This window comes from Sinocyclocheilus grahami, unplaced genomic scaffold, assembly GCF_001515645.1.
Source record: "Sinocyclocheilus grahami isolate Dianchi unplaced genomic scaffold, SAMN03320097.WGS_v1.1 scaffold210.1, whole genome shotgun sequence".
Classification (NCBI taxonomy): Eukaryota; Metazoa; Chordata; class Actinopteri; order Cypriniformes; family Cyprinidae; genus Sinocyclocheilus; species Sinocyclocheilus grahami.
This window is the reverse complement of record NW_015505389.1, coordinates 1,007,611-1,024,600: the sequence shown is the minus strand read 5'-3', so window position 1 is coordinate 1,024,600 and position 16,990 is coordinate 1,007,611. Positions and strand designations below refer to the sequence as shown.

The window sequence follows — 16,990 nt, the reverse complement described above, 5'->3', positions numbered from 1 at the left end:
TGAGAGGCGAGGAGCTCCGGTTCGAATCCCGTGTAACTACGGTTCAACAAAACAGTTCAAATCTGCATATAAGGAAGTTCAAATGGCACGGTTGCATCAAAAAAATGTGTTTTTATATCAGTTTTGCTTTTGTTAACACTATCGGGTAGGTTTAGGGTTGGGTTTGGTGTAGGGCATATTTCCAACACGATAGAGCATTAACTTTTAGCGTCAGTCTATTAAGAATATTTGAATTCTGAACCGCTGCAATACGTACCTGAAGAAACGTAATAAAAACACAGCAATACGTACCTATAATCAACGTAATAAAAACGTGCCAGGGTTGACGTATTGAACCCGTGTTTTAGCGCCACTCAGTGGACATTTCTCTTTGAAACTGTGGCGAAACGTGCAGTAAGGTACATAAAAACGGTGTTGCAGAAAAGTACACAGCGGTACGTATTTCTATGAGACTGGGTTGGTATATTCAGCCAAAAGTTTGGAATAATTACGATTTTTTTTTTTTATGTTTTTTGAAAGAAGTCTCTTATGCTCACCACTCTTATCCATTTATTTGTTCAATATTGTGAAATAGTATTATAATTTAAGATAAGAGTTTTCTCTTTGAATATATTTTGTAAAACGTAATTTATTTCTGTGATTTCAGCATCATTTCTCCAGTCTTCAGTGTCACATGATCCTTCAGAAATCATTCTAATATACTGATCTGCTGCTCAACAGACATTTATAATTATTATCAATGGGAAAAAAAAGAAAGAAAAAAAAAAACGTTTTGCTGCTTTTTGTGGAAACCATAATACACTACCATTCAAAGTTTTTTTTGTTTGTTTTTTTTCATTCAGCAAAGGATCAAATAATAATCAAATCCAAATAATCAAAAGTGACAGTAAATGCATTTATAATGTTACAAAAGATTTCAAATACACATATACATGATGTTCTATGGACTTTCTATTCATCAGAGAATCCGGTATGAAATGTATCATGATTTCCACAAAAATATTAAGCACAAACACCTGAAAAATATGAAAACTATTATTAATAATGAGCACCAATAATACTTAACACAACAGATGCTCTTTATCTGTCCTGTTTGCACAAAACAGATGCAGTATTCATCAAAATAATAAAAAATGCACAGGGGAATATAACACATATGATGCAAACCTAAAATAATACTTTAAAATTACAAATATACTTTGTGCGTTTAATCTAACTTTAATTACCAGTTTATTTGCTGTTGACCTTTCATGATCAAATCCACCCATACAAATAACCAAAAATTACTATGGCTTAATTAAACATATTTTTTTTGTTTGTTTATTTGTTTGTTTGGCAACACGACTGAAAGATGTGTCAAAGTGTGAATTTGCGGTTCCTCCAACCTGACGCATATTCACTTGAGCTTTTGGTGAGAAAGGTCTATTCATCATTGGTTCATTTCACGTTTTTGTGATGCGTTTGGTGTGAAATGGCCTTCAGAAGGCATCTGCCTACATTTTAGAACAGCTTTGGGATTGCCGGTGCACCTGTGACGCTTTAAACGCCTCGCTATGTAGGCAGCTGACTAGGGTTTGGAACAGAGTTTGTTATTCCTCTGCTCTGCTCCTCATTATCTGCTCTTGACAACACAAATGCAGCAATTTATCTGCATCTTCACGTGCATTTGTATCTGTCCCTGTTCCTTTACACAATTACACACAACATTCATCATGCATATTATAAATTACGGTGTCATAAATGACTGCAGGCAATTACTACAAGCTAACTACAGTTGATTAACATGCCTCGCCACGTCTCCAAACACCTCGAATTTACCATAGTCCATGTGTATTCCACCACAGCACGTCTGAACAAACCAGACACCATTCTCAGAGAGAAAAAAAAAATTAGACAGAAAGCAAGCAACAGAACCAGAGGGCTAAGATAATTTCTTCACATTGTCTGTCTGGGAACCCTGTGGCGCACTGTGTGTGTGTGTGTGTGTGCACTGATCGTAGCAGGGATGTAATCTCATTAAGGCTGGTCTGATTTATGGAGAGACGAGCGATACGGGTCAGGGTTATGGAAACCACACTAGACCTCCTCTTTGAAACGGGTTATGCACACAAGCAGGGGGCAACTGACTCTATACTCATGCACACACACACACACATACTCAACTTACTGGTCATTATGGGCTTTTTGGAGAGCAAATGAGGGGCAGGTTATTAATCATAGCCTTTAACAAGGTGACAGTGTTCTGTGTGCTAACCATCAGAAGAACAAGTGATTCAATAACACACACTGCTGACCAGAGCCAAGAGCTGAAGATAATAGATTATTTAGTGGTTGGGCAAAAGTGTGCTTGTAGGTATATATATATATATACAGTGGTGTATCTAAAGAAATAATGTATATACCCAGTCACACTGTAAATGTCAATATTTAAAGGGTATTAACCATGGAAAACAGGTTTTTTGTTGATCTTTAAAGAGCAAATGAGGGGCAGGTTATTAATCATAGCCTTTAACAAGGTGACAGTGTTCTGTGTGCTAACCATCAGAAGAACAAGTGATTCAATAACACACACTGCTGACCAGAGCCAAGAGCTGAAGATAATAGATTATTTAGTGGTTGGGCAAAAGTGTGCTTGTATATATATATATATATATACAGTGGTGTATCTAAAGAAATAATGTATATACCCAGTCACACTGTAAATGTCAATATTTAAAGGGTATTAACCATGGAAAACAGGTTTTTTGTTGATCTTTAAAAAAAAAAAAAGACACTAAAAATCCCTTTCCAGTCCAACCCAAACAACATTTATTGAAACTGAGCCAGAAAAAACGACTTTTTCTAAAATCTTTATGGTATATTGAAACCAGAAGCAGGTAGGAGTGGAAGACTTTCACAGGTTTGCCAACTTTTCAGTGACATTTTTATTAACCAAAGGGTTACTAAAAACTATTCACCAGTAGTGGCGGAAAACATTAAAACTAAATGCAAATCTATTGTTTTTGCAAGGAAAAGAACACTAGCATTTGACCGCATTTGCTTTAAATAAATGAAAAAAATTGAACATTCAGCAACTGAACTTTACCCAGCTGATGATGAATAACAGAGTAAACTATTAGGAAGGTTAGCCAATCGCAACAGTAATAATTTACATAAATGGTCTTAAAGGTACAGTAGCAAAAACATTAGTTTTACTTCACATGGTCAAAGAAAGGCTAACATTTATTAGATACATTTTCAAAAGTTTGAGGTCAGCGAGTTATTAAGATATTAAAACTTTTGTTCAGCAAGGATATATTAAATTGATCAAAAGTTTCAGTAAACACATTTATAACGTTACAAATTATTTTCATTTTGTGCTCTTCTTTTGGACTTTCTATCCAACAAAGAAAAAAGTAGCATAGTTTACACACAAATATTGAGCGGCACAACTGTTCTCACCATTGATAATAATTATAAATGTTTCTTGAGCAGCAAAATTAGCATATTAGAATGATTTCTGAAGGATCATGTGACACTGAAGGCTGGAGTAATGATGCTGAAAATTCAGCTTTGATCACAGGAATACATTACATTTTATAATATATTTGAATATAAAACATTTATTTAAAATGTAATAATATTCCATGATATTACTGTTTTTTTTTTATCAAATAGCAAGCTTGGTGAGCATAAGAGACTTCATTCAAAAACATGACTGACACCACACTTTTGAATGGTACTGTACTGTATAACGTTACAATAATTTATTACAATAGTAAATATTACAGTAAGTATTAATTACAAGTACATTAAAGTACAATCAAGTAAGTTAATGTGCTTTTTTGTTTGTTTGTTTTTTTTTTCTAAAAAAAAAAAAGCTGAATATTTGGGTTACAGGACTTTGACCCGTAACTTGCAACAAAAAGTCAACATGCATTTGAGTGTTTGCGCGTGACTTTGGTCTCACCTGGTACTCGCTGGGCCAGAAGGTGCTGACGGCCAACTCCACCTGATGCCACTGCCGCCCCTGAGAGCCGGAAACATTCCACACGGCATTTCCCCGCGAGCCACCGTTTACACGCACATACACGCTCAGGCCCCCGGGACTGTGTCCATCACGGCTGTACAGAAAATAACTGAACTGCACACAGTGTGTGTCGTTCTCACTCAGCGGACGTAACATGAGCTGAGCCCGCTGCCCTGCACCATACTGAGAAGAGTTCACCAGCATGTAGGAACCTGGAGAGAGACAGGGAGAGAGAGATTGTCACTTTCTTGATTCACATGGCACTGTTTGTTCTATTTGCACTTTTGGGTAACACTTTATTTTAAGGTGTCCTTGTTACACATGCAAGTAACCCTTAGCCAAACCCAAATCCTAACCATATAGTAAGTACACGTGGTTAATTAATATTACTTCAGTACTTATATGTATAATTACACTGTAACAAGTACAGCTTAAAATAAAGTGTAACCCCCCCCCTTTGGCTATTTATTTTGTTACACTGCACAAATTGCCGTGTTTATTATAAAACAGAACTACATGTGTCCAAGCAGTACACAAAAGTGTTGCATCATTCCTTAACAAATCAGAGTTTCTGAACAAAATGGTTGAGCGAATTATACAATGACTCACTTATTTAGACAGTCACTTGTTGCCACCTACTGGCGTAATGATGTAACCTTCAGAAAGAGTGACTGAAAAATCCCCAGCACTAATACACATAAATTACACTTTGAACTTTGTGTTGGGTAAGAGAGATGGAGCTCCTGCTAAGCCCACATTTAGACACAGTGATCATAAATGATTGCAGTGATGTTGGGGCAGGGCAGAGATCACTGTGGGTAATGTAGTTTAAAGCAGGTGTAATCAATGCAGTCATGATGGCAGCTCTGCTTGGGTACTCCACCGTTATTAATCACACTGACACAGTTATTAAACCTCTAATGTCTGCCACCAGGGTACCACAAAAACTGCATTACATACAGCGAGAAACTAACAGGTGCAAATTAAAGAAACCCAAACAAATATTACACAGACACAAACATAAAAAACTGAGTGTTGCATCTCAGTGACAAGTAACAATACTTTGATCACTCAATGTCTTGAGCACATTATCTGCTGTCTTTTGTTCTCATTCATTTTTGACCCAGATTTGTACTTTTCCTTCCTTCAATGTGAACATATGGAATATTTTTACTAGTTTTATAATTCGCTATGTGAAAATCTAAAGTCTGGTTCCTTAAAATAGTCCTCAAGCCACGTGATTTAAGGTTTCACTCCTGTCTGTAGAACAAAGAGTACAGGATGACAGATTGAAGAATAATAATTAATTTAGTATGAACAATAACAGATCTACAGTAAGTTTAATAGTGTTTCACAGATGTGACACTTTTCTGAAGCTTGACATGTTGTTTTCTAGATTGGAATTCAGCAAAATTACAGCTTTCAATGTCAAAATAGGTGGCAGCCATTAACAATAATTTTGAGTCTCTTGCTTTTTTGTATTATTTTTGCAATTCATACAAATAAACCCAAAGCTGTTATAACATCTGTCAGGAAGGCTCCTGCTCGGCTGGCCTTATTTATCAACTGAAGAACATCTATTCATTTAGAACATCACCCGAAATTAAATTAAATTAAACCACAGCGCAAGAATAGACAAGTAAAGTTAAAGAAATGAAAATAAGGATCCCAATCATTTTGATTGTGTAACAGATTGGTGCCGTGACCCGGATATGGGCAGGACAGCTAGTGAAAGCTATATATATAAGAGTTGTAAACTTCACTTCCCTGGCTTCAAGAGGTGTGCTAGAGGTGTTTAGCATACTTCTTTGTGCAATTGTCTCCAATGCCGGATGACACTGGTTCCAATCCCGCTCAGAGTGGTGTGAGTAGGACATTGGTGCCATGACCCAGATAGTGGCTAGTGTAACAAAGGACAGTTAGTAAGAGCTGTATCCGTTAACATCATTCCCTGGTCTCAAGAGTTGCATTAGAAGTATTTAGTGTACTTCTTAGAGCAATCGCCTCTCATGCCAGGCAGCACTGGTTTGAATCCCGTTCAAAGTGGTACAAGTAGGACATTTGGTGCCATGACCCGGATAGGGGTGAGTGTAACAAAGGAAAGCTAGAGCTATATATGAGGTAAGCTAGAGGTCTTTAGTGTACTTCTTAGCACAACTGACTCCTATGCCGGGTGACGCATTTTCACGAAGTCAGAGCAGTGTGAGTAAGACCACTTACAATAAAAGTACAGCATATCTTTCCTCTTACAGAAAAAAACACATGAACTTCACATGTTAATATAACACGCAAAATATGTGAGACACATGTGAAACCCTTGTGAAAAATGTGGTTTTGGCCTATATGCTTGGTGTTACTGTGTGAAACCCATGTGTTTCACATGTATTTCACATGTGATTTTTACATGTGATTTCACATGTGAAGTTCGTGTGTTTTTTCTGTGTCATGAACCAAATCTAGCTAAAGGTCAAAACAGTGTGTGTAGAGGCACTAAACCCAATACTAGATTGACCTATAATAGACAATTATGAAATATACCATGGAAGATAACAGATAAAACATTTACTACAGAGATATTCTTCCACATATTTTAAATATTGGAGATGTGTTCAGTGTTTTTGCCTTAAGACCCTGCAGTGATCGTAGCAAGGAGGAGCTCCGGAAGGATAAAAGGAGGAGTGACGACAGTGCAAGATGAGAGAGGACCAGGCCTGGACTATTTATGTTGTTTTGGTTCTGTTTGTGCGCGGCAGTTGTCCGTGAGGGGCTGCCGCTTTTACTTTAATTTTGTGTTTGTTTATTTATTTATTAAAGTTTTATGTGTAAATGTTCGCTGGATCCCGCCACCTTCTTCCCCGAACTACGAACTTTGTTACATTGGTGCCGAAACCCGGGAATGAGGAGGTGGGAACCGACAAACATTTAAACATAATTTAATAACAAAGACACAAAACTGAAAATAGCGCGACAGCCCCTCACGGATGACTGCCATGCACAAACAGAACCAAAACAACATAAATAGTCCAGGCCTGGTCCTCTCTTGTCTTGCACTGTCGTCACTCCTCTTTTTATCCTTCAGCTTCCATGGCTCTCAGCCCCGCCCCACTCGTCACACTATAGTACTATACAATGAACATATTCATGTTCCACAGTTTACATGGTAGCACAAAGTACTTAAGAGTAAGAATTGTATGGTAGTACCATGGTATATTTCCACCCGGAAAATGGTGCATGTACCAAAAAAAAAAAAAAACATGATTCAGTAATGGTAACTTTTTGTTACTGAAGCCCATTGCAAATAACTTTAGTCGAAGGTCAACAGCTGCCCTCCATCTGCATTTGAAATTTAAAGCATGTAGTTTCTTACGCTTGACTGTTTCAAACAACAACCCGCTGAAGAACAAGTTTGCAGCTCCATCGTCTGGAAGAGAACATGAGCGTTTGTTTTTAGACTGACTGTCAGGTTTGTATGCATGAGCGCTCTCGTGGAACGGACTTTAGAGCTGCGGCTTAAAGAGAACAGAGGATAAAAGAATCTCCTTAAATCAAAAGTCCATCTGACGTCTTTATGCAGATCAGCGCCTGAATGAGCATCAGGGCCTGCAGTGAATCGCTATGACAGTCACACATGAAAAAGCGGTGCATCCTGGGAGAACTCACAGCAACAGAATGAAACTTTTAGATATACTGGCAATTTTAGTACCTTTGAATGCAGCATTCTGACTGGAAATTGGATGCAAAACTTAAATAGTTTTTGGTGGATCATAATTTGGTGGGTGTTGTGGGTTGCTCAGATAAACTACTAAAGTAACCAGTGTTGGGGAAAGTTACTTTTAAAAGTAATACATTACAATATTGTGTTACTCCATAAAAAAGTAACTAATTATGTTACTTAGTTACTTTTTATGGAAAGTAATGTGTTACGTTACTTTTGCGTTACTTTTTAAATCTGGACAGGGCTTGCTTGTTTGTTTTTAAAATAAAAAAGTTATATTTTTGGCAAATATAAAAGCCTTTTCACACCAAAAGTGAAATGAATTAGCCTCAGGCTGAAGGGAAAGTACATTTACATCTGTACAGTAGAATGCAGAAGAAGAAATTACAACACACTTTTTGTTTGTCTAAACTCTAGAGTAATTTGTGCTTATTAGTACGGTTGAACTGGATCATCGAAGGCCAGAAGCAAAGACAACGGTTAATAGAATGGGATTAAATACATAAAGCATATTTGTGTTGTTTAACATTTAATTATTGCAGGTTTGCGTCATATTCTGAGTTGCATTATTTTTATTCATTTTGAGGAATACTGAATCTGTTTTTTGTGAGTGAGCTGAATTAATGCATATTCATATTTATTTTAGAACTGCAGTAACATCTTCTGATTTCTGTCACCATGGCAACACTAGAGCTGTCAATCAATAAATTGGAAAAAAAGTTACTTGCGTTACTTATTTGAAAAAGTAACTCAGATATTATGTTGTAAATTAAAAAGTAATGCGTTACTTTACTAGTTACTTGAAAAAAAGTAATCTGATTACGTAACTTGCGTTACTTGCATTACCCCAACACTGAAAGTAACTAACCTAATGTAGTTTTTCATGCTTAAAGTCAACAAGAAACCAGAATGTACTCTTATTTATTTTATAAATAAATGAGTACATAAATGTTCTATCACTATTATTTAAATGCAATTTTAGTTTATATAGTATATTATAGTTGTAGTTTATTCATATTTTGAATTAGCTTTAGATTTTTTATATTGTAATTTTGAGCAATTTTGTTAAATTATTTTGCATTGTTATTATTATTATTATTACTACTGTTTTTATATTACTATTTAGCTGTAATTAATTGTAACTTCAGTTTTAATTCATATTTAAATTAAGCAAACAACTGTGGTGGAAAATCTGACAAAGAAGAAAAAGAAAAGAATAAAATTAGAGGAGGACAGAAAGGACTGTAAGGAACGAGAGGCTGTTTCATCTGTTTCAATGTTTCATCTAATATTTATATTCAATTCAATTTTGAAACGGAAAAATTAACCAACCAGAATTGAGTATTCCAGAGAGCTGTATAATAACAGCAAATAACTAAAGTAAAAAAAAAGACTTCACCTTTTGGAAAACATCCTGTGTTGCTCTGAAATATGTCCCATTATGCAAGTAAAATGGTTTGTAATTGCTGTTTCTTATTGACTTAAAATACATAATTTGTTTTTCAAGAGTTGGCAATTTCTGTGGATGAATTAGCAGTATATCAACCTGAACATACTGACATTGTTTTCGACATCTTAAATTGGGATGTTAAGAACCCAAGCTCTTTGGTGGCCGGTACGTCTTGAGAAACTTCAAAGCCTGAAATTATAATAATGTCTGAACCCTACACACAGCTCTAATGTACAATCTCAGCTCCACTCGCACCCGCCTCACATGCTGCTGTAATCACGGCTGAGCTTCCTGGAGGCTCTGGGTCCATTTCTCAGAAGTTATTAATTTCCCTGTCCCACTCCTTCCTCTGGTGGCGCATGTAGGAGCCTGCCTCCTCTCAGCTGAAGGGTGTGAGCGCCAGGGACCATGACCCAAATTAAAATTTTCACACCCTCGTTTTTCTGGAGCCCATTTTCAGGCTCTGACAGGTGGCAGGAGAGAGACGGGAGGTCAGACAAATGGATCGTGGCAGAGCGCTGCTGGAAATTGTCTTTATTTACTGATAACACTTTATGAAATGAAACCTAAAGATGATGGTAATCCAATAAAGAACATTCTGAGTTCAGAACAGCAAGGGAGAGTCCACCCAAAATGTAAATTCTGTCATCATTTACTCATGATAATGTGGTTCCAAAATGGTATGACTTCCTTAGGGTTAGGGTTAGGTGTTTTCTGCTGAACACAAAAGAAGATGTCTTGAAGAATGCTGATAACCAAACAGCTTTAGTCCCCATTGACTTCTGTTGTATATTTTGTACAAATAGTGCGAGGCAATGGGAACCAAAACTTAGATACTAACATTCTTCAAAATACCTTCTTCAGTGTTCCACAGAATAAAGGGAGTCAAAAGGGCATGAGATTACATTTTTGTTGTTGTTGTAGTTGTGTGTGTGTGTGTGTGTGTTGAAATTAAAATTAAATAAAGAAAGAAAGATGCTTCATTTTGGGGTGGACTACCCCTTAAGATCCACAGACTGCATCTGTGACTTTAACAGAGAAAATAATTTAAACTTTATTTATTTATTATTACTTTATTTATTATTTGTTTGTATATTACATACATACATATATATATATATATATAAATATATATAAATACTATGGGAAAAAATATACTAATTCATGGCAAATGTTAATTAAACTGTAAATTATTATTAAAGTTTACATTATTTTGTAACCACCAAATAATGTAAAGAGATTGCAATAAAACTAAATAAATAAATAAATATGATTAATTATATATATATATATATATAAATATATATAAATACTATGGGAAAAAATATACTAATTCATGGCAAATGTTAATTAAACTGTAAATTATTATTAAAGTTTACATTATTTTGTAACCACCAAATAATGTAAAGAGATTGCAATAAAACTAAATAAATAAATAAATATGATTAATTTACAACAAGACCAGTTTGTGTATTGAACAGCCATCGTATCTTTCTTGAGAATTTTCAAACACATGCTCAGTACGGCTTTGGTTTGTATTCGAGACAAATCGAAGTCAGACAAATTCAGGGACACAATCAGCTTTTTTCATTCTGTTTTTAAAAGGCTGTCCCTCACATATCTTGTGCCATTGGGTAACGCATAAGGTCATCCACCCACAACACTAGCCCCGGCTCTAAAACAAAAACTGAGGCATTTTACAGCACAAATAACACATTTTTTTGTACAGCTCATGCTTAATAAAAAAGTTGCACATTTCTGATTTTCAACACTTTAAGACACTTTTCCCATTAACTTCCAATTTAATTGATGACACTTTAAGACACTTATGAAATGACAGGCGCAACGGCATGACGATTATTAGCACACCAAACAATATATGCTAACAACTTGACAATTTGACAGGTAGACAACATCTGTTTCTGCCTGTTGCTCCTTTAATTAACTCTGATAATAACAGACATTACAAACTAGTACATAAATAAATAAAAAATGCCATTAATTGAAGTTCAGTCATTAGCTCATTAACTTTACCATGTCTTCTTGCCATCTCTTGCTCAATTCAGTACGGCAATGAAATAATGTAAAAAGTGTGTTATTCAGGAGTATAAATAGACTTTATATCAACGTCATTGGTATTTTCAACATATGTGGCCTTAATTCTAGAAACAGCCCTCTCAGAAACTGCTGCCAACTACTTTGCCAAGATTCCCATCCTCCGCTGAAACTCGCATGAAGTTGGTTGGGAACGCTAGAGGAAAGTGCGCGAGAAAGCGAGCGAGTGGGTGGGTGAGAGAGCGAGAGAGAGAGAGAGAGGGCTGAAAACTGTCAGTGCAGAAATATTTTCCATAAATTCATAAACGCTGATAAGGCCCCATCTTTCTCCCATGTGCCCCGACCAAGGACGAAGGAACATACATTAGAAGATTAGAAGCTGTGCTGCATTTCCATCACCCTGCCGAGAGCCAGACCCGCGGGCCCAGCACACGATCTTATCAAACACACACAGAGGCACAGGAAAGCCAGCGCTGGTTTCAACTTCATTTCCCTCCTCTGCTTCTTTAAAAACCCTTCTCAACCTCTGCCATCAACAATCTGCCCCTGCTGTCCTCTGTGCTTCATCAGACTGATGCCATTGGCTTTCTTAACTATTTGTGTTGAAACACACCCACACATATAATAGTCACGCATACTGTATTCATACATACAATGCTGGGTAGTAATTTATTACATGTAATCTGGATTACGTAAACAGATCCCTAAAATTAAGTACTTGTAATAAAATGATATTACATATTTAAAATACTTGTAATCAGACTACAGTTACTTTTTTTTTACTGATTACATATTATTCACATAATAGCAACAAATTATTCATAATTTATTGATTCTCACTATTCATCTTTTTCATCTTTTAAATGTTCCCTTCTAAAATGGCCTCCTGCTTAAATACATTCAGAATCAATGCTGGGTAGTAATTTATTACATGTAATCTGGATTACGTAAACAGATCCCTAAAATTAAGTACTTGTAATAAAATGATATTACATATTTAAAATACTTGTAATCAGACTACAGTTACTTTTTTTTACTGATTACATATTATTCACATAATAGCAACAAATTATTCATAATTTATTGATTCTCACTATTCATCTTTTTCATCTTTTAAATGTTCCCTTCTAAAATGGCCTACTGCTTAAATACATTCAGAAAGTCTTCCAACTGTAATTACACATGAATTTGAGAGTTCCTTGAGAGAATCTGCAGTTCCTTGATGTGACATAATGTTTGAAGCACACGTTGATAATAACAATGAATGGGGTATGTTTTCTTTCTCTTTTTTAATATGAGAAACATGCTGCAAAATTGTCCTATTTAAATCAATGTCAAAAGTAATCTAAACCGAGTAATATAATGGATTACACTAACTACAATTTGTGTCAAGTAATTTGGTAACAGACTACAATTTGTAAGTAATCTACCCAGCACTGCATGCATATATACTGTACATGCATATTAAATATCATTATCAATTAGTTTGTTATGTGCACTTTTTATTAATTTATCTATAACACTGAAGATCGGAGTAATGATGCTGAAAATTCAGCTTTGCCTATATATATAGTCAGAATTGCAATTGCTGGATTTTTGAGGAGAGCACTGCTACAGGTGAGTCCAATGCAATCTCATTTAATATACATAAATATACAGGATTCATGGGAGATGTGTGTGTCGGGTTATTTAAATGAAACGTGATTGGTTGGTTTACCTGTCAGTCATATGGCCTCTTGAGTGCTCCTTGGCCATTCAAAGCGGCTATGGTTCCTGGACCTTCTGCCGTCTGTCTACACAAGACTACTTTATGTATGAATGCTAATGAGATCACGCTGGTTTCGTGGGCATGCCAGCACAACATTCAGATGCCAAAAGTGGAAGAAAAAGTGCCAAAATGGGCATTTTAATCACTGTTTTACATCAAGGGTTTTGATTCTTTTGGAAGCGGCAGGGGAGCTCACGTTATCTTTGAGAGGAGCTGTGACAGTTGCGTGTCAAATCCGCCTTCATCTAAATAAGCTCATCAGTTTATTCTCTCACCCGCCCTTCTTTCATCCCACTGTTTAAAATGGAATAATTACTTTGTGCATCAATTCCTGCTTTTTGTGTTGATGTGACTTTACTCCGAATCACAGTCACCTTGACTAGCATTTGAAGGGCAGCAGCAGGTCGCAGCGAAAACATTGTCTATTTTACGCAATAAAAAGCAAATATTCAGTTCCGTCTGTATCATCTCGGCTTTCTTTCTCATTTCCCTTTCATCCCCTTCCTGTGTCGCTCTCATGGGTTTAAACCCTGCAGCCTCACTGCCTGTGTTCTTTGGAGCTCGGAGGCGATGCAGATTTTGGTATTTACGGAGCTGCAGGCTGCTCAGGCGGCGCTTGAATAGGGAGTTGTATGAGAATGGGTGAACATGGCAATGCTTACTGGTCAGAGACACTCCCCGGACCCCCGCAAACAATCACAGATCTCTTTCTAAAGCAGTGCCCACCGGATTGTGCTGCTTCTGTACAGGATTTCCTTCAAAGCTCGGAGCACAATGAACAAAGCTGTCACATCTGGGCACGGACGCCGCCTGTGTCTCGGAGGAAAATGTTGATCTAGGATCAGTCCTCAGATGTTGTGAAATTCATTTTGGTCGCTTCGAAAATGTGGTGGTTTGAATGACTTTATAAGCAACCAAAACCATTTTTTTATGTATAATGGCCACTCGTATATTACCTATAAATTGTACTAAATACAGTACAGTATATGCTACAATGTAAAGTACTTCTATAGCTCAAACTCTAGAGAGGGGTATCCAATTCTGTTCCTGAGGGCTAATGTCCTGCAGAGTGTCGCTCCACCCAGCTCCAACACACTTGCCTAGAAGTTTCTAGTGAGTAAGAAGACCTTTATTAGCTGGATCAGGTGTGTTTGGAGCTAAACTCTGCAGGACAGTGGTCCTCCAGGAACAGGTTTGGACAACGCTGCTGTAGAGAATGACACTATCAACACCAAGGTCATGGGTTTGATTCCCAGGGAATGCATGGACTGATGAAATGTATTCATTGAATGCAAAGTATAGGTTGCTTTGGATAAAGGTGTCTGCCAATTGCTTAAATGTATATAAACGAATAACAGTTTTATGCAATAAATATCTAGTTCATTTATGAAACCCCAGATGGACAACCTGATCATTTACATGGCACAAGCTGATTGCTGGTTCTGCAGCCAATGCTTTTGCTTGCTCAGCATTGAAATAGTCCAGTTTAGTGTTCATTGTAAGCTGGTCCTGCAGTTGCTCTGAAACCCTCCACCTCCCTCAGCACCACCTGTCTAGAGTATAGTATTATTAAAACCAAATACATTCAAATGGTCACGTCCATTAACATGCTAAAACTATTCTGCGAGTTGTTATAATTAAACATATTATTTTAAACACTATTGTGAATTCATTTTTAAAAGAACACAAATTGTATACTCTTAAAAACGGCAAGTGTAATAATTCTAAATGAAATTCTGATAGTTACACTCCCACACGTCTCATCTACACAAATGAGTAAAGCTTTAGGTTATTGTGTGCTTATCGATGCTGAAAATCTGTCTTTATTAGGTGGAGGTGTCAAATCGCAGAACAGAATAGATGAATGGAGGTAGTTCCACATAAACATTTCAAGCTTCATTAAAAGTATAAGTATAATTTTCTCTCAAAAAACTCCTAATTTGTTGCTTATTAATAGTTAGTAAGGTAGTTGTTAATTTTAGGTATTGGGTAGGATTAGGGATGTAGAATATGGTCATGTAGAATAAAGCATTAATATGTGCTTAATTAGTACTAATAAATGGCTAAAATTCTAGTAATATGCATGCTAATAACAACTGGTTAAGAGACCGTAAAATAAAGGATTACCAAATCCCCAACTGGTCAATTGTGAAAACAAAAATCTATTAGATAATTACAAGATATTTAAATTGACTAAAATTGTATTTATACTGTTCAGTTTGCCATATCATTTGAATACATGGTTTTTGTTTAAGTGAAAATCTTCCATCCAGTCAAATGATGAAGGAGAAGAAGAAGAAGAAGAAGAAGAAGAAGAAGAAGAAGAAGAAGAAGAAGAAGAAGAAGAAGAAGAAGAAGAAGAAGAAAAAAACTCATCTTTTTATTTGATTACCAAAAAAAAGCATATATATATTTGATAAGAAGAAGAAGAAGAAGAAGAAGAAGAAGAAGAAGAAGAAGAAGAAGAAGAAGAAGAAGAAGAAGAAGAAGAAGAAGAAGAAGAAGAAGAAGAAGAAGAAGAAGAAGAAGAAGAAGAAGAAGAAGAAGAAGAAGAAGAAGAAGAAGAAGAAGAAGAAGAAGAAGAAGAAGAAGAAGAAGAAGAAGAAGATGAAGGAGAAGAAGAAGAAGAAGAAGAAGAAGAAGAAGAAGAAGAAGAAGAAGAAGAAGAAGAAGAAAAACTCATCTTTTTATTTGATTACAAAAAAAAAGCATATATATATATTTGATAAATGCTTAGTGTTTGTGTCTGGTTTGTAAGTAATCAAGAGTGTAGTGTTTAGTGTATATCTCCCTTCATTTGAATATATTTCTTTATAGACCATAATTACACATTTAGACTACATCACAAAGACGGGCTGTACTTTGATCTTTACATGAATTATTAATGACGCAAAACTCATATCCCATCCCTAAAGTCCTTACAGGATTTTGTTTAACTTGAACTGGAATAAATATGTTTGAACATGATCAGCCTGTGACTTCATGCATACTTTATTAACATGTGCTTTTGCAAGTAACACAAGTAAATACATTTTATTTTTCTAACTTTTGTCAGTAAATAAACATATTTATTAAAATTACTTTTTAGTCTTTTAAAACTTTTCTAACACTGTTGCAAAAGACCTGAAAGCAATGCAACTTTATAATTAATCTAAGGGGATACATGATTTGATATGATGAACCTCACCAAAATAAGTGCACAGTGTGTGTGTGTGTGTGTGTGTGTGTGCTGAGAGGTGTCAGTCTGAAGCTTTAAAATGCCGGGTGGCCTCTTCCACAGAGCAAATCAATAGAGTATTAGCCGCCCAGAGCTAACTGTGTGTCTGCGTGTCTCTCAGGAGACTCCAGCTCTGCTTTAACTGGTGACTGTTACAGACTCACTTTCTAACACTTTCCCTGGACACCTGCGATACTCTTCACAGAGGTGAGAGAGTGTGGAAGAGAAGAGGCGAGGAAAGATGACAGACATTAGAGCTGAAACAAGATGAGAACACTGAAATCATAACACATGCCACATTGACATGCTCAAATCTCAGTTGAGGAAGCTAATTTTGCAGACTACAGTCAAGCTGCCCTTGTGGAAAAGCAAAGCCCAGTGCACACTGTGTGATTTGTTCTCTTTGCGGTTGTTGCTTGTCAGGTTGTGCTCTATGAAATGACCCTGCGGTGTCTGCCTTGGGTAAAAGCCTACTGTGCAACATCACATGCCATTTATGTCAGTACAATATACGTCTCTGTTAAGACGGACGGTCGTGACTGACAGTGTTTGAGTCTGGAGTGAGTGAAGGCTGGGGAAAAAGTCACAGACTTCTCAGTAATCACAATGGATTTGGTGTAATTTCATTCATCAATAATCATAACATGCAGGTAATGCAAAATACTTAGATATTTATGTCACAATTCATGTAGACAAGCTTCAACTGAAGGCCTCTCGTTCTTTATTTCAAACATAGTTCAAAATTTTGAGGTCAGTGAGATTTTTTATTTTTTTTT

The 16,990-nt window shown here is 36.2% G+C and overlaps 1 protein-coding gene across 1 annotated transcript in view; it reads right to left on the bottom strand.

Moving 5' to 3' along the window:
- The window catches only part of LOC107595905 (receptor-type tyrosine-protein phosphatase U-like), a 271,117-nt gene that overhangs the window by 140,251 nt on the left and 113,876 nt on the right, over positions 1-16,990 (bottom strand). Inside the window, exon 3 of the mRNA XM_016286495.1 lies at positions 3,950-4,221. Within this exon, the coding sequence (XP_016141981.1) occupies positions 3,950-4,221 (272 nt within the window). The remainder of the gene's footprint in view (positions 1-3,949; positions 4,222-16,990) is intronic.